Source organism: Schistocerca americana, chromosome 3 (genome assembly GCF_021461395.2).
Source record: "Schistocerca americana isolate TAMUIC-IGC-003095 chromosome 3, iqSchAmer2.1, whole genome shotgun sequence".
NCBI classification, from domain to species: domain Eukaryota; kingdom Metazoa; phylum Arthropoda; class Insecta; order Orthoptera; family Acrididae; genus Schistocerca; species Schistocerca americana.
The window spans coordinates 170,699,041-170,724,776 of NC_060121.1; the positions used below are offsets into that span (position 1 = coordinate 170,699,041).

The 25,736-nt window shown below is 46.2% G+C and overlaps 1 protein-coding gene across 1 annotated transcript in view; it reads left to right on the forward strand.

Moving 5' to 3' along the window:
• LOC124605950 (facilitated trehalose transporter Tret1-like) overlaps positions 1-24,088 on the forward strand; it is a gene marked incomplete at its 5' end in the record, with an annotated part of 53,475 nt that extends 29,387 nt beyond the window's left edge. Inside the window, 3 exons of the mRNA XM_047137911.1 lie at positions 4,145-4,353; positions 8,560-8,838; positions 22,385-24,088. Coding sequence (XP_046993867.1) covers positions 4,145-4,353; positions 8,560-8,838; positions 22,385-23,224 — 1,328 coding nt within the window. The remainder of the gene's footprint in view (positions 1-4,144; positions 4,354-8,559; positions 8,839-22,384) is intronic.
• Between the last annotated feature and the right edge of the window lie 1,648 nt (positions 24,089-25,736).

The following is a 25,736-nucleotide window of genomic DNA, read 5'->3' on the forward strand; positions in this document are numbered from 1 at the left end:
CAGTAGTGTAGAACACTCCTGGGATATACGACGTGCTGCAGCGTGTGTACTTACGAATGGTGGTCGTGAGCAGCACTTGTAATGCATTTGTCCTCACGTGCAAACCTACAGTACGCATCCTCGGGGACTCTGTTATATAGTGTTCATGTCCTCAGTCATGGTGCTCAATGTATCCTCCAACTGACGAACAACAAACATCCAAACGGCAGTGAAACTCATCCCATACTTTTTCCAACATTTCTGGAGTTCATTCATTCGTTGGTGTGGTATAAACTGTCACAAAAAAATCTCATGCCGTGAGATCTGATGGCCTCAACGGAGTCTTCATCCACGTGGTTTGTGTTCAACAATGGTTGCTGGTTGCCTTTAAGGACAATATAATTGAGCCTATTCCGGACATAATTGACGAGTGCCATGTCAGATAAATATATAATCCAGGAAAGGTGTGGTACCTGTCGTTGTTCGAAGAACACTTGCACATTCCTCTCATGACTGGAATTGACCTGCTCAAATATGACACGAGGAGCAGTACCTCGAGCACTGAAACGTATCTGATACAGTTGTTGGCCGGCCGCTGAGGCCGAGCGGTTCTAGGCGCTTCAGTCCTGAACCGCGCTGCTGCTACGGTCGCAGGTTCGAATCCTGCCTCGGGCATGGATGTGTGTGATGTCCTTAGGTTAGTTAGGTTTAAGTAATTCTAAGTCTAGGAGACTGATGACCTCAGATTTAGTCCCATAGCGCTTAGAGCCATTTGAACCATTTGATACAGCTGTTGCTGTTGAGGCTGGCCTCAGTATGTAGTGGCTTATGATCTTGTATCAGGGTGGTGCCCATCGTCGCGTTTGACGTTTGTCTGTTATTCTAGTCAACAGTCCAGATTGTCAGACTGATTATTAGGATGCAAGCTCCGCGTACCGAAACCAAGATACCGACAGCCGGAAGGAGAACTATGGTGCGGTTTTCTGACGCAGTGTTCGCGCTACACAGGCTCTTACTGGCACGGCACGGCACGGCACTGTAGTTACTTAGTAACGGCTATGGTACAAATACTGCATTATTAGATCACCAATGTTGTCGACGGCTGGACACAAGATACTCGTGAGGCGAAGTCGATTGATTTCTACCTGCTTCAGATTATCCAGAATTAGGCAGCCCTCTTTCAGGCCTTACGAGCCAAATGTTATCATATTTCGTCTTCCAGTGTCGTTTTTAGAAGCAAGCGATCCTGTTCTTCGAGGGGGCGTTCAATAAGTAATGTAACAAGTTTGTTTTTCAAAAAATGGTTCAAATGGCTCTGAGCACTATGGGACTCAACTTCTGAGGTCAGTAGTCCCCTAGAACTTAGAACTAGTTAAACCTAAGGACATCACAAACATCCATGCCCGAGGCAGGATTCGAACCTGCGACCGTAGCGGTCCTGCGGTTCCAGACTGCAGCGCCTTTAACCGCACGGCCACTTCGGCCGGCAAGTTTGTTTTTCCTCGGGCTGATTTCGGTTGAGAAAACGCAATTTTTTGCGGTACACTGTGGAATATTCCTCCTTAAAGCCCTATAGTTTCATGAAGTTCCGATAGGTGGCGGCGCTATACACATCCATCACATGACGTCTGTAACGGAGGTGCGTTCCAAGCAAAGAGCTGTCACTGTGGCGGAAAACCAGAGCATCGCGGAGTCCTTTAGCGGGGGATTTGTGATCAGCCCAACAAGGTCGCGCAAATATGTCCGACCTCCCACGTGCCAGTCGGCAGCACACAGTTGTGACTCCTTCAATGTTGGGACGTGTGGACACTCTCATTCGAGGTGATCGATGGATCACAATCAAAGACATCGCTGCATAACTGGAAGTCTCTGCTGGTAGTGCTGACACACTCGTCTAGCAGTAGGGGTATTCAAAAGTATGTGCCCACTGGGTTCCTTCCTGCCATGAAGAGCAACGAAGGACCATCTGTGCGGAATTTCTTTCGCCTTACAAGGCTGATGATGACAATTTTTTTATCGAACATCGTCACAGGCTATGAAACACGAGTTAATGACTTCAAACTGGCAACAAAACAACAATCCGTAGGTAGGCGCCACACCATCTCTCCTCCAAAGATAAGGTTAAAAGGCGCGCCCTCAGCCTAGTGAAGTCATGGCGATGGTCTTCTGGGACTCTGAAGGGGTTATTCTGTCTGATATCCGCCATGGTGTAACAATCACCTCTGAAATGTATTGTGTAACCCTGAGCAAACTGGAAAAAGGACTTCAGCATGTTCGTCGCCACAAAAATGCAGAAAAACTTCTCCTTCTTCATGACAACGCAAGGCCTCGCAGAACTCTGAGCACCAGAGAAGAGCTCACAAAACTTCACCTGACTGTTCATCATCCTCCTTACAGCCGGATCTCGCATCTCCCAACTTCCATCTGCATGGCCCAATGAAGATGCACTCTACAGGAAGCAGTACTTGGATTGTGGGGAAGTTACAGATGCAGCAACACGTTGGCTGCGACGTCGACCAGCAAAGCGGTACCATGAGCTCATACAGACTATCTCAGTAATATGGTGTAAGTACTGGAGCTAGGCCAGCGCCAGTCCATTTTGTTAGCGCAGGCTGCCTATATCAGGGGCAGGTATGCAGTCAGGGGCAAACCTATTGTTCTCCTTTGATTGACAGGTCCTTAACCTATTGTTCTGTTAAGTGGTTTTCCATATCACCCCCATTCCCTTATGATTGACAGGCTCTTAACCTATTGTTCCCCCCACCCACCCACTTCCCCAACTCTTATCAATTTGATTACTTAATTAAATTTTTCAATTAATTAACCTCTCACCCACTGGTAAAACCCCTCCCCTCTCCTCCCCCAGAAAATGGTGGGAAGTTCGAGTTCCATCAGGACGATACAACATACCATGGCTACCGCCGCTAACTGGGTTAAACGCTGTGATGTCAGTATGTTCACAGGCTATACACATCAGATGTGTCCTGTTAGAATAATGATAGAGAGAAAACGGTCGAACAGATGAGAGGGATGATAGATCTCTCTGGTGTTGGTACTGTGCACTAGCTCACTTGTTCACCTCATGGGGAACACACTATTTCCCGCCATATTGGACAACAGTACTTGTGTCATCGGCTGATGTCATTTCACCATCTTGGATGACGTCACAGACGAGAATGCTCTCAGGTGGCAGTACTGTGTACTAGGTCAGTTGGAGTCCGGAATTCGTGGTGAACACACTAAATGGCTGTACTGCATCAAATTGTTTATATAAATAGTGCATGCAAAATTAAAATTTATGTTCAGCACAGGTCGAGTCGTCTTCCCGCCATTTGCTAAGATGAGATGGTGGCCGGGTGACTTAGGTTTGTGGAGGTAGCCCAACTGCCCTTCCTTTCACGCCATTTTCTTAGGTTAGTGAAGGGAGCCATGGTATGTTGCATTCTCCTGGTGGAACATCCCACCATTTTCTGGGGGAGGAGAGGGGGGGATGTGATTTACCAGTGGGTGAGAGGTTCATTAATTGAACAATTTTATTAAGTAGTCAATTAAATTGATAAGAGTGAGAGGACCTACTCCAATAATTCAGACCTGAAAGTGTGCCTGCAGCAGCGAGGAGGGAGAGGGGTTGGGAGTGGGGGTGGGGGAAACAATTGGTTAAGTTCCAGTCAATCAAAAGGAAATTGGGGTGACATGGAAAACAACTTAACAGAACGATAGATTAAGGACCTTTCAATCAAAGGAGAACAATAGGTTTGCCCCTGACTGCATATCTGCCCCTGATGTAGGCAACCCGCACTAACAAAATGGACTGGCGCTGGCCTAGCTCGACTACTGGTGTAAGGATGTCGCATTTAATGCCAACTATGTTGAAAAATAGGATTTGTAGCCCAAAGAGTAGGGAGTAATGTGGCATATTGGAATCCTGAATAAAACCTACCTGCTTTCAGAAAAAAAAATGTGTTGCATTACTTACTGAACCCACATTTTACACGTTAGTTTTGTGCTGTTGCCCTGCCGACTGACCATACTCCTCATCCCAACGGATTCCTGTCCCTATATTGGGTTCTTTGATGTTGACGAACCGTATTGGCGAGTGCTTTGACGTTGCTGCTCAGTCAGGAGGCTCTCCCGGCTTACGCACGCCGCCCCCATGTGTGCGCAGCCAGCATCCACTCTGCGGTGACGCCGCTGGGCGCGCTGTCCTCCAGCTGGTTCTCGGAGCGGCTGGGCCGGCGCGCCACGCTGCAGCTGACGGTGCTGCCCAACGTGCTGGGCTGGCTGCTGCTCGCGCTCGCCAGGGACCACGCCGTGCTGCTCGCCGGCCGCGCCGTCTGCGGATTCGCCGTCGGGCTCGCCGTGCCGCCCACGCAGGTGAGTGCCTCGCTGGTAGCACCTTACACCCTTACAGCACTTTCAGCAAGTAAGCCAGACCTAATAAAACAGCAGGCCGCCACTATAGAGTGGTACAGCTGGTACAGCCTTCACTCCCTTACACTTCCAAGATCATTTATAATCCATATCGTACGCTAGACAGCGCTCCACCCTTCCATCTGAAGTCCCTTTGGATTTACAGGTGTTGATAAAAAATATGGAAACACGCTCGAAGTCACAGTACCAAGTTACGACACCTGAAGATGGGAGTATAAGAGCTCGAAACCGGTCGTATCATAATAAAAGAACTTTACAACTGCAGCGGTATTTTCAACCTCTGGTATAATGCTCATGTTCCTCCAACAGGATTGTTTGAAAGTAAGTAAATTTCAACATGGACAATTTGTTGGTGATCGTGCATTGAGTGCTTCCGTAGCCAAGTTGTCGAAGTGTTTGGTGTTTCAAAAGACACCTAATCGAAGACCTATACAGGGAAAGGGGATACACATCATCCGCTAAGTCACAATGCGCACCAAAGTTGTTCTGTGTGATCGTGATGGACGGTCGTTGGAAAGGATTGTGAGGAAAACAGCCAGTGGTTCATGTGAGCAGAGATGAAACTCAGAGAGACACAATTACGGGCTGTATTGTGGGTAGTCAAACATTTCCAGTTGCAACCGATGCAGGAGCATCTTCATTGCCCCTGCAGAATGCGGCTGAGAATTGTCTTGAAGAAGAAAACGCACGACAGTTATTAAATGTTGACTGCATAGCTTCAGGCGAAATTTCTCACCAGGCCGTCGTACTTGACGGGATACACTATTGTTCTCGGTACCTTTATGTGCTCCCTGTGTGCTCAGAACTAAAAGGAACGACGTAATGCGATCGACAGGCATACTACAGACACTGCCCAACACATCTGTGCAGAACTTCATCCGATTTTCACAGTGGCTTCCATTTCGCGACCGATCGTTCCTTACTTTCCGAATAACCCTCGTAAGAAGACGCCAGCTGCAGAACTGAACGGCGCACTCGCGAACCCTTCAGCACCAGGACAACGCCAAGGGAGCTCCATAACGAGGGAACTACAGGGCAAGCTGGAATCCGAAAGACACTCATCAATGATGCAAATGCTCGTAACAGGAAAACGTTCTGCGGAAGCCATAAAATGTGGAGTATGGAGAAACGAAAGAAAACCATTTTGTCGGACGAGTCTTATTTCACAGTTTCTAATTTCTGGCCGAGTTTACGTCCGAAGAGTGACATATGGCCAGGGTCTGCCAATTTTTCGGACAGTCGTAGTGGTATTCCATGGACCCCATGGGTATTCTGCGAGGCAGCATTATTGCTAATGATTAAGTGACCAGGTCCGTTTCACGGGATAATGTCTGTTCCCCAACTGTGATGTTGTGTCCCATGACGACAGGACACCTGTTCACACAGTTCCCACCGTCTTGGACTAGTTTTGTGAGTTGTGAGCAGCAGGATGAATTACGGTATCCCCCAGAACACCATAATCACCAGATATCAATATTATTCTGCCTTTGTGTTCTATTTTGAATTTACCTATAAGAATGGTATAACATTCCCTCTGGAAACCACGCAAGACCTGTATTTATCCTTTCTGAGACAACTGCAAGCTTTTTCCAATGCTAACGGTCTTCGTACACCGTACTGGGCACAGCCGTGTGTCGTGATTTCGCTCTTTCCACACTTTCGTCCACCCGTCTGTTTGTAGGAAGATTATATGGTGTTGCAGCGGAAAACCTTTCTTTACAATGCACCGTGGAAAGAGATACGAACTTCAAATGTAAACCTGAGTTTCTTCTGGCGAATAAAATGTTGAAGTAACTAACAGGAATGGAGCCGGGTGACGTCGTCGAGAACCTCCGAAATTTCGGCAGGAGCACACCCTGTCATTTTCAAGGCAAAACTGTAAGAAATAAGCGCTGTGCAGCAGAGTTTGAAGAGCAGTTCCGGAAAATTAACACACACACACACACACACACACACACACACACACACACACACACACCGTAAACACTAGCGCAAACACACAACCAAAGATCACCGACATCGAAAATTGTCGACTGCGAAAATTAGAAACGAACGGGTGAGGTAGTATTAAGTCCGTTCCTCTGTCTGTTTACAAGGGAGAGAGCAAGAATCCAAGCATCTCTATTTTTAAAATTACTTGCTAATTTAATTTCTTGTAGCACGTCATATGCTGGACAGAGTGTGGAGGACCATTGTACGAAGCATAATCATCACAAGACGCTTACAGCAACGAGCAATTCCGCTATTGCAGAGCACTGTCTTGGCATCGTTCATCTTATGGAATACAACAACACAGAGATTCTCGCATGCACTTCCACGTATTGGGATAGCGTTATTAAGGAAGCAGTTGACAATAAATTAGTAAGTAACCTTGTAAATACACATGAAGGTTTTTGTTTAAATTTTGCTTGGAATTCTGTTGTCTTCCTTATCAAGAACGGAAGGGTAGAGTTCACTATCGATAACTTCTGACGTCGGTCGTCTTTATCTGTGAGAAGGTGCCTTGTATGTATGTGTGTGTTCCGGAATTACTCTGCAAACTGAGGCTTTAAGTTCCCTTGCACAGCACTTATTTGATACAGTTTTGCGTTGACCATGACTGGTGCTCACCCGTCGAAACGTTGGCAGTTGTTAACGATGACACCTAGCCGCATTCCCGTAAGTTACTTGGGTTCAAATGTAAATTGCCGTCGTAATAACTATAACGACCCTACTACACCATCTCCAAGCTGTGAACTACCCAGGAGGATTTGCTGTCACCTAATTGTGCGTTCTCGCTTCCCGCGCCCGGGTTCGATTTCCGGAGGGGTCAGGGATTTTCTCTGCCTCGTGATGACTGGGTGTTGTGTGATGTCCTTAGGTTAGTTAGGTTTAAGTAGTTCTAAGTTCTAGGGGACTGATGATCATAGATGTTAAGTCCCATAGTGCTCAGAGCCATTTTTGAACCTAATTGTGACGGGAACAGGCCATATCAGGACGAGAGCGACGCTACAGAGCTGGGGTATAGTTGATAAATTTGAGAGCAGTGCGTGGAGTACGTGGTCCATGACTGCCCCAAGAGAAGATATTTAGGAAATGTAACTACAACTAAAGCTCTTATCTGAACATGTAACATTAGAGTTGTTTATGTACGATACTGCGTATACACTCCTTAAGGAAAAGAGAGTCGCACCAGAAAGGAAATTACAATTCCAAAAAAATTGCATGATTTATTCGAGAGAAAGAGTTTTACAAATCGAACAAGTGAATAACGTGCTGGGCGACCTTATACAAGCAGTTATTTGGCTTTGTAGTGACTGATAGAGTTGTTGGATGTCCTCTTGATACATTGTGGCCAATTGGCGCGTTAGATCCAGCGATCTTGCTGGCCAAGGGATGGTTTAGCAAACACGAAGATGGCGGGCCGGGGTGGCCGAGCGGTTCTAGGCGCTACAGTCTGAAACCGTGCGACCGCCTCGGGCATGGATGTGTGTGATGTCCTTAGATTAGTTGGTTTAAGTAGTTCTAAGTTCTAGGGGACTGATGACCTCAGACGTTAAGTCCCATGGTGCTCAGAGCCATTTGAACCAAATACGAAGACAAGTAGCAGAAACCCTCGTCGTTTGCATGTAGGCATCATGTTACTGAAATGTAAGTGGAGATGGGCAACAAAATGGAGGGTATAATATCGTCAGCGTACTGCTGTGCTGGAAGGGTACCGCAGATGACAACCAAAAGGGTCTTGCTATGAAAGATATGGCACAGCAGACCACCTTTCCTGGTTATCGGGCCGTATGGCGGGCAGCAGTCAGATTGGTATCTGACCGCTGAATGGGGCATCTCCACAGAAGTCTTTGCTGGCCAGTTCTATTCCATTCAGTGAGATTCCAGGCCGAAGACATGTCTCGAGACGCCTGGTGGTATACCAACCTGACTGTAGCCTGCCATACAGCCTCATAAACAGGAGTAATGTTCTGTGGTGTCATTTCCTTTCATAGCAGGACCTATTTGCTCGTCATCCACGGTATATTGCAGGTGCAAGTGGAATGCTTTAGAAAGCACCCCTTGAGCACAGCGAGGTAAAGGCTCTTTTATCTTTCCTGGTCTCCTTTGGGATAAGTCTTTACAGTAGGTAACGGCTGTGGACTTTAGCTGGTGGTCCGTGTGCAGGTGTACCTGGGCGAGACGTCGGAGCCGCGGGTGCGCGGCATGCTGGCGGGGTCGCCGATGGTGAGCTACTCGCTGGCGATCCTGGTGGTGTACACGCTGGGCAGCTGGCTGGAGTGGCACACGGTGGCCTGGATCAACGCGGCGCTGCCGCTGGTCGCGCTCGCCGCCGTCTCGCTGGTGCCCGAGAGCCCCGTCTGGCTGGCGCGCAACGGCCGCCTCGAGCAGGCCCGGCGCGCCCTCACCTGGCTGCGCGGGGGCCGCTTCGCAGACCCCCACGAGGTAAGTGAGTAGCCTAGGCTGATGCCTGCGCACAGTGTCCAGAGTCTGCTTTTGTCCTCATCTTCCTTCATTTCTTTCCCACCAGATAGGGGGGGGACGGGCAGCATATCACTGACCTTCAGCCTAACTATACAGTCTGGTCACATTAATGCGACCACTGCCTATGTTCGGCCTCAACGTGCAGTAACCACTCACATACGGCAGGTGGCAGCACTAGCAATGGAGGGTATATATAGCGTATTAGGGGAAAAAATGGAAATGAGCGCTTGGCGCCTTACAGGGCCCTTTACGGGGCAGGTCTGGCCGCCTTGCTGCAGGTCTTATTACATTCGACCCCACATTGGGCGACCTGCGCGCCGGATGGGGATGAAATGATGATGAAGACAACACAACACCCAGTCCCTGAGCGGAGAAAATCCCCGACCCAGTCGGGAATCGGGCCCCTTAGGATGGCAGTCCGTCACGCTGACCATTCAGCTATCGGGGCAGACAGCATATTGGGGGGACATGGGCAAAAGTGCAGACGCTGTAGTAAGGTGGAAACAGACATCCAAAGGCATGATGATTGGCTTTCGGGACAAGGGTGGAAGCTCGGCTTGGTTTGTAAACCGTTTGCGTAATGCTGTGGTTAAAGTACACCACGCGTGCTCTGAGGCAACGGTGGCGCACCATAGACTATAGATGAAATGGGTGAACGACGCCTGTTGAGGTATGAACAGATGAATGTATGTGAAAGGTTGAGCAACTGACCGCCCAGACGAAGCATGGGGCTGCCAATAGTGTCTCGTCAAAGACCAATCAACAAATGTTACTGCCTATCCGTCTCCCCTTCGTGCGCCTGGTTCATGCATCAATGGTGACTGGTGTTCACCGGCGACGAAGGCAGGAATTTGCATACCGATACCGTAACTGGGAGTCCACTGAGTGGTAATCAGGTTTTACGCACCATCGAATGGATGGCCGTTATCCTGTGTGGCCCTGCAACAATAGTCGAAAGAGTCCAGGCAGCAAGACAAAGCATTATGGTCTACAGAATGTTTTCGTGCTCTTTCTGGTTGATCTCGTTATTCCGGAAGACACAGTGGAACAACACAAGTACGCATCTATCTTCGGGAACCAAGTCCATGCATCATGTCACACAGCTCGCAGTGACATGTGGGGTTTGAAGAACATCAGGATGAGTTTACGGTACTCCCCTGACCACCGTACTCCCCGTATTTAAACCCAATCGAGAAACTGTGGGACCAACTCGATCGGGCTGTACGCGTTGCGGATCCTCAGCTGAGAAACATAGCTCTGCTGGGCACAACACTGGGTTCGGCATGGCTTCACACCCCTGTCTGTGCCTTCCAGAGCCTCATTCACTCTCTTCCTGCACGACCGCCCTAAAAATATTGTTATTCAGGCTTTCGACATTAGGACCAGCCTAGCGTGTGCCTAAACGAGCGCAGGAAACCTTCGACATCCACACTCAGGCTGGCCCGTTCACCGTACCAAAGTCGTTAGTCTGCTATGCGTATTTTATCCAGGTCTGGGTTGCCTCTCTGTGTAGCAAGTTAGCACATTGCGCTTTAAGCTGAGCGAACAGGTCAGTGAAAAATAATCCCCATGAAAAAAGTAAAACAGAACTTTACTCTGAATTTAAAAAAGAACAGTAACCAAAATAAAGGAACTTTCTTTGAATTCGCACTTGAGCAGTCATATCTGCTTGTGGGTATCGTGTTGCTCCATCCCCCACATTATAAAATGCTTAGATTCACCTAGGCATAGTGTCCACAGCTGTGCCAAATGCTGCTCCTTAAGTGTGTCCTACTCTTCGACGGCAACTGTCGTGAGGTCATCCAATGTGTGTGGAGGGTTCCTGCGACGAGGCTCCCCAAGTTTCGGGTCGTCTCAGTCATGCTCAGTCGGGTTCATCTCAGCAGAAGCCGCACGCAGATTTCTGAAAAATGGTTGCTGAACGGTCGTGTAAAATTTACATCTTCCTAGATTCCGAAATCCGCTTGTGAATATGCGGACCAAACTTTATCAGAGAGATTCACTACCTTTGACAGCGTAACTCGGTACTTGAACACTTAATGACCCATACCCTTCAACATGATGTTACCCAATAACCATGTTGCCTGGTTACAAGACGCTCAAACGGTGCTGGCTAAATCCAACAAATGAACATAATGTTGGTGACACGAGTCGCGGCGTCACTGATCGCTTAAATGCCTTCGAACCCGACCACACGCAGTTCCTGTTAGGCAAAAGGCTTTTAGGATCGAGAAATAACATTACCTTGACACTCTGCGTCTGTTACAACTGCCAAAACATTCCTGAAGAGAGAGAAACCTTACAAAGTTCCAAAGTGAAACGCAGTAAGACTACATAGTAATTGTTATCGACCATCTCAGTAAAATTACGATGTCTCAAATCTGAACCGATATTGCGGAACAAATTATACGTAATGTTGAGCCAGGAGGGACTCGTGTGATCTATCTCTAGGACTTCGACAGGTATGAGTGTATTTATAAATTCCGTCTCAAACCGCCAAGCGGTACTAACAACTTATTCTATACGCTAATAATTTAAACGTACCAATAATTTATGCAGCTGTGGGTTTACAACTTCCTACCTCCGTATTATACTTGTGTAGTGTACGATCACTCCTAGTTCACTCATAGAAATGCGAAAATTTTTTATAGTGGAACACCAGTCCAATATATAAATCAAACTTTGTGGAGATCTCCATTAATTAACGGGTATTAAATGATTAAAATTTCATCCCATTCGAAAACGGCACGCACATCGACGTTAGTATGAGATATGAGGCCCATAGGCTATAATACATTCTTGGGTTCGTTACCACTTGGAAGTAAATAGCCTTGAAATGTCGTCTTCAGGATTTCTTTCCACGTGTGGAACAAGTGCTGTGTAACTTCATGAAGATTTTTTGATGGCGCCTGGCATGAAAATATTCCCAAAGCGTAACACACATGCTATCCTTATGGCAAATCAGCGGAGTGGACGGGGCCCTAGAGGTTCCGTACATTCCTCAACGCGTTTGTAGTGTGAACTGTAATCTGGGGAATTGCTTTATCTTGCTGAAATAAGCCATTTGGTACCCTTGGCATGAAGTGTATGACAGCAGCGTTTACCACTCTTAGCACATACTGGCGAGCATTCAGCCTACTTCAGACAATTACGAGAGCTCAAACAGTCCTGTTCGCGTACCAACGTCTTTAATTTTTAAAATTAAAATTTAAAACAGTCTTGATCGCGGTGGAGGGTCGACGGAACTCATCTAGCAGTGTCCATCCACCACTCTGGAGCCTGAAGATGACTCTTTCATAGAGTCGAAACCGGCCACTCACTCCAATAAATAATATTTTAACAAGATTGCGATCAAAACTATTTTAAATTTTAATTGCAACAAATTTTAAGATCGCTGACTATGTTTTCAAAAATTTCAAAAATTTTATGTCTTTAATTGTGTCCCCCAAATGCCCAGCGTTTCTACGATTGTATAATTTGATGATTCCAAAAATTGCAGAGGTACGAGTCTCGTGTGACCTTTGACAGTGTGGTCTACAAACATGCTGGCGTCCTTCAGACTAGGACAAGTAGAGCCGTGACTTGTCATTCAACAACACATACTGCCACACAGTGTCCCAGATGATCCTGATACCATGGAAGATTCTGTAGTTTATGATATTGTTTCAGTGATAACCAAGAGATCTCAACCCAGAGTCCAGTAATCCGCCCTCGACGGTTTGTGTTGATAGTCGCTACAACCTCGGCCCGCATTTTAGCTGTTGTCATATATCTATTCATCACAGCCAGTTGAATAATCCTACAATCTTCTTGTGGTGTTTCCGTGCCTCACCGCTGTCCCGAGTCCACCTCATCGCTAGTCGTTCTGCAGTCACTGCACTAACGCCAACTGTCTGTGTCATCTATTGGTATGATGCTCCCGTGTTCCTCATACCAATGACGCGACCTTTCCCAAAGTCTGAAAGATGATTATAAGCTGCACGTGCATGTCCTCCAGGCACGCCGTGATCTGATCTCCGTGTGAAAACTACCAGTAACATAAGATACACACAATACTCACTATTTACTGACACCACTCTTCGAGGAAAGGCTGCCTTCTGTACTGAAAATGCTGAAAATGATTGACTTTTAATTAAACTATTCCACAGGCATGGAAATGTGGAGTATCACTTTGGTAGCATTCGGTCACCCTGTTGATGGTGCAAGACTTTCCACTTCCGCCAGTGAATATGAAAAATTTGTCTAGGACAATGGGCAATATTTTCCTAGAAAAAAAATTAAATACAGTTGTAATTCCCATAGTTCTGACTAATGCTTTGAAAAATTTCTCTTCGTCGTAAGACAAATGCTGTAACTGTATTCCCATCGCTTTTATTCCAGACTAGGAACCTCTTCACTCGTCAGGTAACTGTTTTGAAACTAACGGATGCTTTATAATGGGCCTCAATTATGTGGCAAGCCTTCATGTTGTTGCCTAGGACATATAGTCCTAAAAAATCAAAACCAGTCCCAATCATCGGCTGCGACCAATATTTTTGGGAGGTTTCCTTTGGTTCTACAGCAAATGCTGGAACTGCATGTCCCCTCCCAAATATTCCCAACTGCGAGCTCCTGTGCTACCCTACCACGCCACCTGGCTTTTGATTGAAAAGATCTCGGCTTTGTACTCAGTCACGTCTCGAACAGGCCCCACTGCCCTCCGTGGGAGAGACTGCAACTTTGTACATTATGAGTACCTTCATAAGAGACAGCATGATTTCCTAGGCAGATGTTAGTTAACTCATAAGAAGGAGGACATTGTTCGGAAAGAAGTTTATAAATCTTACTTATGGCCGGCCTCTGTGGCCGAGTGCTTCTAGGCGCTTCAGTCCGGAACCGCGCTGCTGCAACGGTTGCAGGTTCGAATCCTGCCTCGGGCATGGATGTGTGTGATGTTCTTAGGTTAGTTACGTTTAAGTATTTCTAAGTCTAGGTGACTGATGACCTCAGATGTTAAGTCCCATAGTGCTCAGAGCCATTTGAACCATTTGAATCTTACTTATGTTATTTAATTTGTGTGAAGCTGTTTTACTACACCCCACTAGCTCACGCACATTGTGCATGTGCTGTTTTACCATTATCCTACATCCTACATTTTGGAATGCTTAGAAAACCTGCCAGTGAGTTAAGATACAGTTCTGTTCCCGTGCGCACAACAACCGAATGTTTTCTCACAACTCACTGATTGTGTACAACTGTATCGGCCTCTACAAAGAGACAGAGGGAATCACAATTACAAATTAACAAGCTGTGATGAACTAAGTATTATCGCCATTGGTTCAGTTTTATGTTTTCAGGAAATATGCCAACATTTGTGTAAGTATACCTATAAAAATGAAAATGTGCTTACCTTCAAGTAAATAAAGTAAATGAATAATTCTCGGGTCAGTCCAATTCTTATTTTCCTTCTGTTAACACATAATCAGCAAGTTAACATTAACCAACACTTTAATGAAGAAGTAGCAAACTAACAACACAATCACGATTTACATACATTAGAGATTTTACTTTGAGCCGAAAACTTTGAGCTCAAACCCAGCAGCCACAACCTGACTCCGGAATGGACATTAGAGTGTTTATTTGATCAGTCAAAAGGGGTATCGGGAAATGGAAAGTGTTATATCGTGAACATCTTGGCCGAACACTACAAAACTGATACTGCGGTATTTAAATGTCTGTTTGAATATGTTAGCTGATTTTTTGCCTTGCGCACTTGATTTCGATATAGAGGAAAACGAATTCCAGAGACGAATGATGGTGTGAGTACACGCTAGGTGTTGCGCGTGTCCCACGTTACTGAAAGTTATCACATGGAGATCGCAAACTTGCTTGCCTAGACGACGTGCACGTGCAGCTTATCTCTTTCTTCTATAGCACATTGATAAAAGTCAAAATTTTGGCATTGACGTGGGAGTCTCTTACTGATATATTGCACGGACATTTCGCTGCAGTGTAATAACTGCTGAACGAGCGGTAACAGTTTCTAGCGCAATCATGCGACTAGAACAGTGGGCAGGGATCCTTCCAGAAGGAGAGTGCCACGAGAAGATAGTAGGATTCTTCGACTGGCTCTGATGAATAACCAGATTACAACAATTAAAACACCGGCCACAGGTCAGAGGCAGAGAGACGTCAGGAACAGATTGCTGGAAGCTCAGTGTAGATCTCGAGTTGTCATGCGACGATTACTATCCATATCGTACTGCACACTATTGAATCTTGCATGGCGTACAGCCAGAGTCAACTGGGAAGTTGGATGGCGTTCTGTGGTGTTCAGCAATGAGTCTCGCGTGTGTTTATGGTGGTCAGATCGACAACCTGGTGCATGGATAGGAACTGTCAATGACATGCCTCGCTCAGGCCGCCCAAGGACTACTGCTGAAGTTTTTATTAAAAATGAAACTCCTCCTGCTGTACTTAATACCCCATCTCGAGACCCCCAATTCCGGGAATCAGGATGTCGTGAGCCATTGGATATGACAGAAAAAAATTATTGAAAGAAGGCTGAATGCTCGCCAGTATGTTACAAGAATGGTAAAACCTGTTGTCGTACCCTCAAGACCAGGGTACCTAATGGCATATTTCAGTAGATTAACGGAAGATCCCACACTGCAGTTCCCGTGACGAACACCTCAAAGAATGTACTAATCATTGACTGGCAGGGCCAGTTCCGTTATTGTAACTCTTAGAAAATGTCTCGGATGCTATGAACAAACGTATACTTTATTCCAGCCCTGAGCTCAGTCTGATAAACTAAGGAAGGGCGTGTCTCAGATATGGCAAGAAAATCCTCAAGATAACATCGGAACTGCTTCTGTGCCACAACGAATAGAAGAGGTCTTCATGCTGGTTGAGGCGACAGTTCATACTGGTGTTGATGATGGACATCACTTCCGAATAGTATGAAATTATAATTATTCAGCACAAATTAAATGAGAACATCCTCACAAACTTTGATAAATATCGGACAGCTACTTCACATTTTCATTTCCATCAGTGTATATTTATGGTAGATCAAAATTGGGAGGCTCTATATAGTGCATCTATGTGTTTGAAAATGCTATCACGAAACGACCAAAGGCTGTTGTAACGTCTGCTTATTTAACGACTGTCAGTTTCGGTCGAGCGACCATGTTACAGTCACGAATACAATTACATCAATTTACAAGAAGGTTTCTTAACTTCAAGTACGTAATTAATCTCAATTGCAGCATCTGTCACACCAAAAGGTTTCGAAACTGGATTCATAAAAAGTAGAAAAAGTTAAGATGGTGGTTTCAATGCTGTGGATGTTTTACATAGCATACAGAATGTTCATACAAACGTGTAAAACCGTCAGAAATGTCGTTGTTTGAGATGGTGTTCAACTCGCCAGTCTTGGATACTAGCAAACCATCAGAGACCCATACTGCACTTTGTCGTTTTGTGGTAGGTTCGTATTGATAACACCAGTTCTTATCACCCGAGATGGTTTCTGCCAGAAAGGAAATATCTGCGTTTTTCATTTGCATCAAGTCGCGGCAAGCTCCTACGTATCGCTGTTTTTGTTCCGGAATCAAGATGTGCGGGACAAACCTTGCACACTTGCCTGTTCTACAAAACATTGTGGAGGAAGTCTTGAACGTCTGATGTTTCTCCACTGCGATTTGTGACACAACGGCTTCCCGTCCACTGTTTAAAATTTCCTGCTCACAACTACCTCGTCGAATGCACATCCGTTGCTTACACATGTTATTTCAAGCTTCATACCGTAGTTATTCCGCTGACGTCACCTACACGCAATACACTGTTGGGCGGGTGGTGTATACATGCATGCATTTACTTATATATAATTAACAGACGCTGAACTTAATAATATTTATCTATATGACCACTAGAGAGGCAGCTCTGGTGATGCTTTTGATAATGGAAGGAAGGCTGAAAAAAAAATCAAGGTACTGTCATAGGGTCTGTCTATCTTGAAAAAGCATTCGACAGTGTGAAATGTTGCAAGACGTTCGAAATTATGAGAAAAATACGAGTAAGCTATAGGGGAAAACCTGTAATACACAACGTGTACAAGAACCAAGAGGAAACTATAAGACTGGAAGTACGAAATACTCTTATTAGAAAGGGTGTAAGACAGGCATGCAGCCTTTCGCCCCTAGTGTTCGATCTGTACATCGAAGAAGCAGTGACAGAAATGTGTGTGTGTGTGTGTGTGTGTGTGTGTGTGTGTGTGTGTGTTTGTGTGTGTGTGTGTGTGCGTGAATTATAAGGGACCAAACTGCTGAGGTCATCGGTCCCTAGACTTACACACTACACTACTGGCCATTAAAATTGCTAAACCACGAAGATGACGTGCTATAGACGCGAAATTTAACAGACAGGAAGAAGATGCTGTGATATGCAAATGATTAGCTTTTAAGAGCATCGGTAGGCTCAGGAGAGTAATACGGAACGCCGTGCTGGATCCCAACGGCCTCGTATCACTAGCAGTCGAGATGACAGGCATCTTATCCGCGTGGCTGTAACGCATCGTGCAGCCACGTCTCCATCCCTGAGTCAACAGATGGGGACGTTTGCTAGACAACAACCATCTGCACGAACAGTTCGACGACGTTTGCAGCAGCATGGACTATCAGCTCGGAGACCATGGCAGCGGTTACCCTTGACGCTGCATCACAGACAGGAGCGCCTGCGATGGTGTACGCAACGACGAACCTGGGTGCACGAATGGCAAAGCGTCATTTTCTCGGATGAATCCTGGTTCTGTTTACAGCATCATTATGGTCATATCCACGTTTGGCGACATCGCGGTGAACGCACATTGGAAGCGTGTATTCGTCATCGTCATACTGGCGAACCACCGGGCGTGATAGTATGGGGTACCAATGGTTACACGTCTCGGTGACCTGTTGTTCGCATTGACGGCACTTTGAACAGTGCAAGTTACATTTTAGATGTGCTACGACCCGTGGCTCTACCCTTCATTCGATCCCTGCGAAATCCTACATTTCAGCAGCATAATGCACGACCGCATGTTGCAGTTCCTGTATGGGCCTTTCTGGATACAGAAAATGTTCGACTGCTGTCCTGGCCAGCACATTCACCAGATCTCTCACCAATTGAAAACGTCTGGTCAATGGCTGCCGAGCAACTGGTTCGTCACAATACGCCAGTCCCTACTCTTGATGAACTGTGGTATCGTGTTGAAGCTGCATAGGCAGCTGTACCTGTACACGCCGTCCAAGCTCTGTTTGACTCAATGCCCAGGCGTATCAAGGCTTTTATTACGGCCTGAGGTGGTTGTTCTGGGTACTGATTTCTCAGGATCTATGCACCCAAATTGCGTGAAAATATAATCACATGTCAGTTCTAGTATAATATATTTGTCCAATGAATACCCGTTTATCATCTGCGTTTCTTCTTGGTGTAGCAATTTTAATTGCCAGTAGTGTAACTTACTCTAAGAGCAACACACACACGATGCCCGAGGGAGGACTCGAACCTCTGGTGGGAGGGTCCGCGCAGTCTTTGACATGATGCTCCAAACAACGCGGCCACTCCGCGCGGCAATGACGGAAATAAAAGAAAGTTTCAAAAGTGAGATTAAAATTCAGGGTCAAATCATCTCAAGATAAGATTCCCAGATGACAATGCTATCCTCAGTGAAAGGGAAGAACTACACGATCAGTTGAATGGATTGAACAGTATGATGAGTACGAAATACGGATTGAGAGTACACAGGAAAAAACCAAAAGTAATTAGAATTAACGGAAATGAGAATAGCGAGAAATCCAACATCAAAATTGGTGGTCAACAAGTAGACGAAGTTAAGGAATTCTTCTATGTAGGCAGCAAAATAATCCGTGACGGACGAAGCAAGGAGGACATAAAAAGTAGACTTTCACAGGCAAAGAGGGAATTCCTGGCGAAGGGAAGTATACTGGTATCAAACATGAGTCTTAATTTGAGGAAGAAATATCCGAGAATAACGTTTCGAGCACAGAATTGTATTGTAGTGATCATGGACAGAAGAAAAGTTGGACACAGGGGAAACGAAGCGCTTGAGATGTGGTGCAGCAGAAAATGTTGAAAACGAAGTGGGCGTAGGAGGAGGTTCTCCGCAGAATCTGAGAACAAAGGAAGATGTGGAGAACACTGACAAAAGAAGGGTTAGGATGATGGGATCTCTCTGCCTCGTGATGACTGGGTGTTGTGTGATGTCCTTCGGTTAGTTAGGTTTAAGTAGTTCTAAGTCCCATATTGCTCAGAGCCATTTGAACCATTTTTTTGATGATGGGACATGTGTTAAGGCATCAGGGAATAACATCCATGGTAGTAGATGGAACTGTAGAGTGTAAACACTGTGGGCGAAGACAGAGACTGGAATACATCCAGGAAATAATTGAGGATCTAGGCTGCAAGTGCTACGCTAAGTTGAAAAGGTTGGCACAGAAAAAAGGGCGTGACACCAAGGAAGCTTCCATTAATTTGACGACGAAACAGTATGAAGATGGCCGCTCGACTGCAGCTTGTTGTAGCCAAATAAATACACAATTTGTACAATTTAAAAGTAATATTTTCAAAAACTAATATATGTATCTTTTTCTCAGAAAGTACTCAAGATATTTCAACAATATTTTCTCTGTTTAGTCTCTTTGTCCCTTTGCAGTTAGTAAGCTTCTCTCATGAAGTTTTTTTAATATATCGAATATGACAATTTTAATACGTTTTAACTATACTTCTGAAAGTATAATATAAAATTCATACAAAGTTCTATCCACTTTGCCTCATATCTCAACTTATACTCAGATTTTCAAATTTTGGTCTTGAGATAATATGTATTGGATATATAGAAATAAGTGTATAAAATTGCGTAATTCTAGTCTTCACAGATTCTGAGAAAAAAGTACATAAACTTAAATAAACGTAATTTTTATTATGTCACCTTTTCATAAGACCCAAGATTTGTATTCAGGGTTCTCTTTCATTTAAGGCTTCCCTTCTGGTTTCTTGTTTTCTGCCTTCTTTCCTTTACCAGGTCTTCAACGAACTTTTCACTTGGAGAGAGGCGCTGTAAATGTATTTTTCTCAAGATCTCTTGAGTGAAATTTCATATGTTAAAGCCCATTCTCTCTAATATCTCCGTCCTCCTTACGTTCCCGTCATTAAATAGAAGAACCGCTTCATTGGTTGCACAACGGACAACTGTAGTAGATAAAAACGTGGTTTTAAAAGGCGTCGTTTCAATGTGAGTGAATTTAGAGTGTCATTTGGATTTTGTGTTTTGTCAAGAACGTACGTTTTTAGAAGGTCAGGATCGGTCAGAAACCTGTAAGTAGGCTTGACAACATCCAGGATACAATTTGGAAGCCTTTCATTGTGAATGTAGTGGTTATTATCCCCTCTAAACCAGTAGATATTTACAGCAGCTAATGTGGAATACATGATGAATGGGATGTTCGTCTGTTGACACCATGTGGAAATTTATTACCCCTACTGCACTTTTCCTGTCACCTACTCTAGATAGGTTCTGTCTGACAGCATAGCCATGATAGTCTCGAAGAATGTCTCTCATTTTCTTTTTGAGTCTGTTGTGTCCACTCAATGCCCTTGCCATCTTCCAATGTTTTGCCGTTTCCTCAATATAGAGCCCGTTCTCTTCTGGATGTGACCAATGCATACCGTGCAAATTTGCTTGAAAGAAATTTAAGGGACCGCTGTTCACCCAGCTAATATTGAAGTGTTGCTTTAAAAAGTGGGCATGGCAGAAAGGTCGCGTCACACATTTAAGTATCTTTCAGGCAGTTCAGATATGATTTCATTTATTTTCCTTTCACATCTGTATCTCGACTGGTTTGATGCGGCCCGCCACGAACTCACTAACTCCTCACCTGAGTCAACCTCTTCATCTCAGAGTAGTACTTGCAACCTATGTCCTCAATTATTTGCTGGATGCATCCCAATCTCTGTTTTCCTCTACAGTTTGTACCGTCTTCAATTCCCTCTAGTACCGAGCGAGGTGGCGCAGTGGTTAGCACACTGGACTCGCATTCGGGAGGACGACGGTTCAATCCCGCGTCCGACCATCCTGATTTAGGTTTTCCGTGATTTCCCTAAATCGCTCCAGGCAAATGCCGGGATGGTTCCTTTGAAAGGGCGCGGCCGAGTTCATTCCCCGTCGTTCCCTAATCCGATGAGACCGATGACCTCGCTGTCTGGTCTCCTCCCCCAAGCAATCCAATCCAATCCAGCTCCCTCTAGTAGCATAGAATTTATTCCGTGATGCCTTAACAGATGTCCTACCATCCTGTCCCTTCTTCTTGTCAGTGTTTTCTATATATTCCTCTCCTCATCGATTCTGTGGAGAACCTATTCGTTCGTCATCTTATCAGTCCACCATTCTTCTGTAGTACCACATCTCAAATGCTTCGATTCTCTTCTATTTCGGTTTTCCCACAGTCCGTGCTTCACTATCATACAAAGTTGTGCTCAATATGTACATTCTCAGAAAATTCTTCCTCAAATTAAGGCATATTTTTGATACTAGTAGACCAGGAAAAGCCTTTTTGCCAGTGCTAGTCTCCTTTTTATGTCCTCCTTGCTCCATCCATCATGAGTTACTTTGCTGCCTAGGTTGCATAATTCCTCAACTTCATCTACTTCGTGATCACCGAAACCTCTGTTAAGTTTGTGGCTGCTCTCATTTATACTACTTCGCATTACTGTCGCCTTTCTTCGATTTACTGTCAAACCGTATTCTGTACTCATTAGACCGTTCATTTCACTCAACAGATCCCGTTATTTTTCTTCACTTTCGCTGATGATAGCAGTGTCATCAGAAAATCTTGTCGTTTCTATCTTTTAACCTTGAATTTTAATTCCATTCTTGAATCTTTATTTTATCTCCATCATTGTTTCAGATCGATTATTAGGGGCAAAAGGTTACGTCCCTTTCTTGCACGCTTTTTTAAATCCGAGCACTTCTTTCTTCTTTTCCGCTGCTCTTGTTCCGTCTTCTTCGCTGTTGTACATTACCTGTCTTTCCCAATAGCTCACTCCTATTTTTCGCAGTATTTCGAAAGTCTTGCACCATGTTACATCGTCTTGATTTTTCTTTTGTATTGCTGCCATTATCAACCGCAACGTCAGAGTAGCCTGTCTGGTGCCTTTACTTTCCTAAAGGTAAACTGATCTACTAATAAAAAAATTTGTATTTAGTCATGACTGTCTTAAAGAGGGCGACTAAATTCATTTGACTTCATTTCACTAGCCAAGCTGTAGTCGTATGATTATATCCTGAATTAGACACAGGACAGGGAAATAACGGTTTGCTGCATTTAAATTTGGATGTATGTGTACGTAGCTTGTAATCGTGAACACAGCACTCAATAGCACTGTCTGTTAAATTAAAAATTGACACTTTTGGCGAGTTGGAGGAAGGTCTGCTCTTAAGTAGTGTCAACAGGAAGGTGGTGTGCAGGTGGAGGGGGAGCTGCAGGAGATGGTGTCTCGCATGCACGCCGAGCAGGCGTCGCTGGCGGCGGAGGCGCGCTCGGGCAAGGCGCGGCCGTCGCTGGTGCAGACGTTCCTGCAGCCGCGCGTCTACCGGCCGGTGCTGATCGTCAACCTGGTGAACATGGCGCAGATCTTCTCGGGCACGTTCATGCTCATCTTCTACTCGGTGGACCTGATCCGCGAGGCGGACGAGGCGGGCGAGGTGGGCGTGGGCGGCGAGTTCGGCGCGGCGGTGCTGACGGCGGCCGTGCGGCTGGCTGTGGCGGTGCTGGCGTGCGCGCTGCTGCTGTGGCTGGGCCGCCGGCCCATGGCCGTGGGCGCGGGCGCCGCCACCGCCGCCGCCGCCTGCGCCGTGGCCGCCGTGTGCCGGCTGCGCGAGGCGCGGCCCCCGGGCCGGCCCGCCGCCCCCGGCGAGGCGCCCGCGCTCGTCGCCTGCCTGCTGCTCTACATCGCCGCCAACACCGCCGGCTTCTTCGTGCTGCCCATCGTGGCCACGGGCGAGCTGCTGCCGGCGCGCGTGCGCGGCATCGCCGGCGGCTACATCTACTTCTTCTTCAACCTGGTGCTCTTCGCCGTCGCCAAGCTCTTCCCGGTGGCCGTGCGCGCCGTCGGCGTCTCCGGCGTCTTCTGGGCCTTCGGCGCCTTCTCGCTGCTGGGCACCGTCCTCATGTACCTCGCCGTGCCCGAGACCAAGGGCCGCACGCTCAACGAAGTCGAGGACTACTTCGACGGCGAGAACGCGCTCTGGGTGACCAGGAGGAAGGGCAGCGAGTTCTCCAATCGCCGGGCCGCCTACAAAGCTTGAGGGCTTACGAAAACTGTGCGGTGAAGCAACGGAGTTGGCAGTCACGTGCAGTGATCGCCGCGAAGCAGCACAGAGCTAAGAGAAATCCAGTGGAGAAACATTCCGAGTGACAAAATTGTCGAGGCCTTCGAGACCAGTTGTTGACTTACTGCGTTTCGCCTTCCACGTCGTGATTCCTGGCCGACGTTTCTTCTACGACTTTCCTGACTGGGCGTTCGATCCCAGTCCACTGCACGCAATGGAAGGTGAACCTTTGACAGTGCCAGCCACCCGTGCCGGGGGAAGCCAGAAAAATCTATTGATCTGATGGAAATGCATTTTTCTGGCGATATACGATTCTCAACTTTATCTTCGCTGAGGATGGAATCTGAAGTAATGAATTAAAATTCGTGCCAACGCCGGCCGGACCTTGATCCCAGATTTCCTGCTTACTACACAGATGTACTAACCAATTACACAAGCCTGCCATTTTGCGTACCACAGCTCCACAGACAACCATAGTCCACTGGCCGAAGTAAGGCTGTGAGGTCGGGGCGTGAGTCGTGCTTGGGTAGCTCAGTTCATAGAGCACTTGCCCGCGAAAGGCAAAGTTCGAGTCTCCGTCCGTTAAACAGTTTTAATCTGCCATGAAGTTTCATATCAGCGCACACTCCGATGCAGAGTGAAAATCTCTTTCTGGAACCATAGTCCAATTCCCTCCATAACACAAGGAGGCTTCAGCACATTTTCCCCTTCATAAATCGCCAGTATTGCCGAGGTTCAGCGATACTGAAATAGCACTTTTATGTCTGCCTGGAGCGGCAATTGGAATTGATAGCAGGACGAGACCGGGGTGTGACGCAAGATCTGATGGCCGAGGAAAGAAGGCTCCAGCGATCAGGAGGATTACATATCTTTATTCTCCACACTGAAGCACGCACCGTCTGTTCATAGCAAGTAGCTACGTAATTAAGTTCACAATACAATTCACAAATCCCCAGTGCAATCCAAATCGGAACAAGTTCTAAGCCCAAGGTTGTCATATAAGGTCTATACAATCGTTTTATTGTTTTAATATTTATTCTTTCTGTGGGTTTTTTAATTATTAGCCCTAATTTGATTAGAATTTTATTAGGATGGGATGGTTTAGGTTGATATTAACACAGCTAGCGAGCAAGAGCGAGTGACCGTGGCGTTAGGTCTGTGCCCCCGTTATATCTTGTGGCCGTAGAGGGAGCTGCGGGCAAGAACTATTGAATGGAGCGACGTCTTGAGCCGGAGATGACGCCATGAACCTCTGCCGGCCGCGATGTGAAGCTACGGCCGACCACCGCGCACGTGCAGCCGGGCTGAGCGACGGCAGGGCGCGCGTGATTCGGTTAGGTCCGCGGACATAGCAAGCACCCCAGCTTTGTACGTAATGAGGAAATCATGCCTATAACTCAGGTGTAGGTGATCGAATGGAATTGCATTTCCCTGGAATCGGACGCGTCTCAGCTGTACCTTCGTTAAGGACAGAAGAGCTTAATTGGTTTGTCTTAGGGAGAGCATTGGACTAGGGCGTCCGAGCAGCTGTACGAGCTACAGTGCCACAGTGGTGTAGTCGTTAGCACATCTGTCCAGGAAGCAGGAGACCCGGCTTCAACTTCCGGTCTTGGAAAGAAATTTAATTCATTACTTCAGCTTCTTTCCTTATTTCGGCAAAGCTTTTGAACAAAAATCGGCCAACGATCCCGACGCAAGAGCCAACTGGCCATACGTTCCGAGTGAGATCAGCAGATAGGTCTAGTTCCAGTAACAGAGTCGCACGTAAGAAGCCAAAGAGCAGCCCAAGAGTAGAGTCAATGTCAAGGATCCGATATCCTGGTGTAGCGACAATTTACCATGACATTCATAACAATGTACAACTAGCTGTAGCCTGTGTGGCCAGTCCGTATATCTGCAGAGCAGCTGCCAGACTTATAGCCCACTGACGCCGCAGAAGGCCTTGCGTCTCACGCTGGTAGTGCCCTCGGTGGTGTGACAATAGCTATAGATCTCATATCGCTGACTGATGCGAGTGCCTGGCGGCCATTCCCTCCCTACCTCAGACTTACCTGCAGAGTGTCCACGCTGCCTCGTATTACAATTTCCCTTCGGCACCTACTACAGTACTACTCCACCACTTACAATAATCATGAATCACGCGTTTGGCACCTCCACCATTCTCCAATCAATACCAAGTAACCTGATGGCCAGGAGACGAGTTAAACGGCAGAGGAAACATTGTACAAAGACTGAATCACTAGATACCTGGAAAAGTTATTACAGTGCAAGCAACAGTTCCATAGAACCTTAGTACAAACTAGTAGGTTCGTTACTCAGTATTATATTTCTTTCGTTCCTGAAGAATAATTTTTGAGTGATTTGTCAAACTGCCTTGAACATGTAGGGTTCTCACTGAAGAGAGACTGAGCTTTTTAAGGTGTAAGTGATTTGTGAAACTCAGTTATTTTGTAGACTGTGATCTGTGTCATCTAGCACTATTACAATA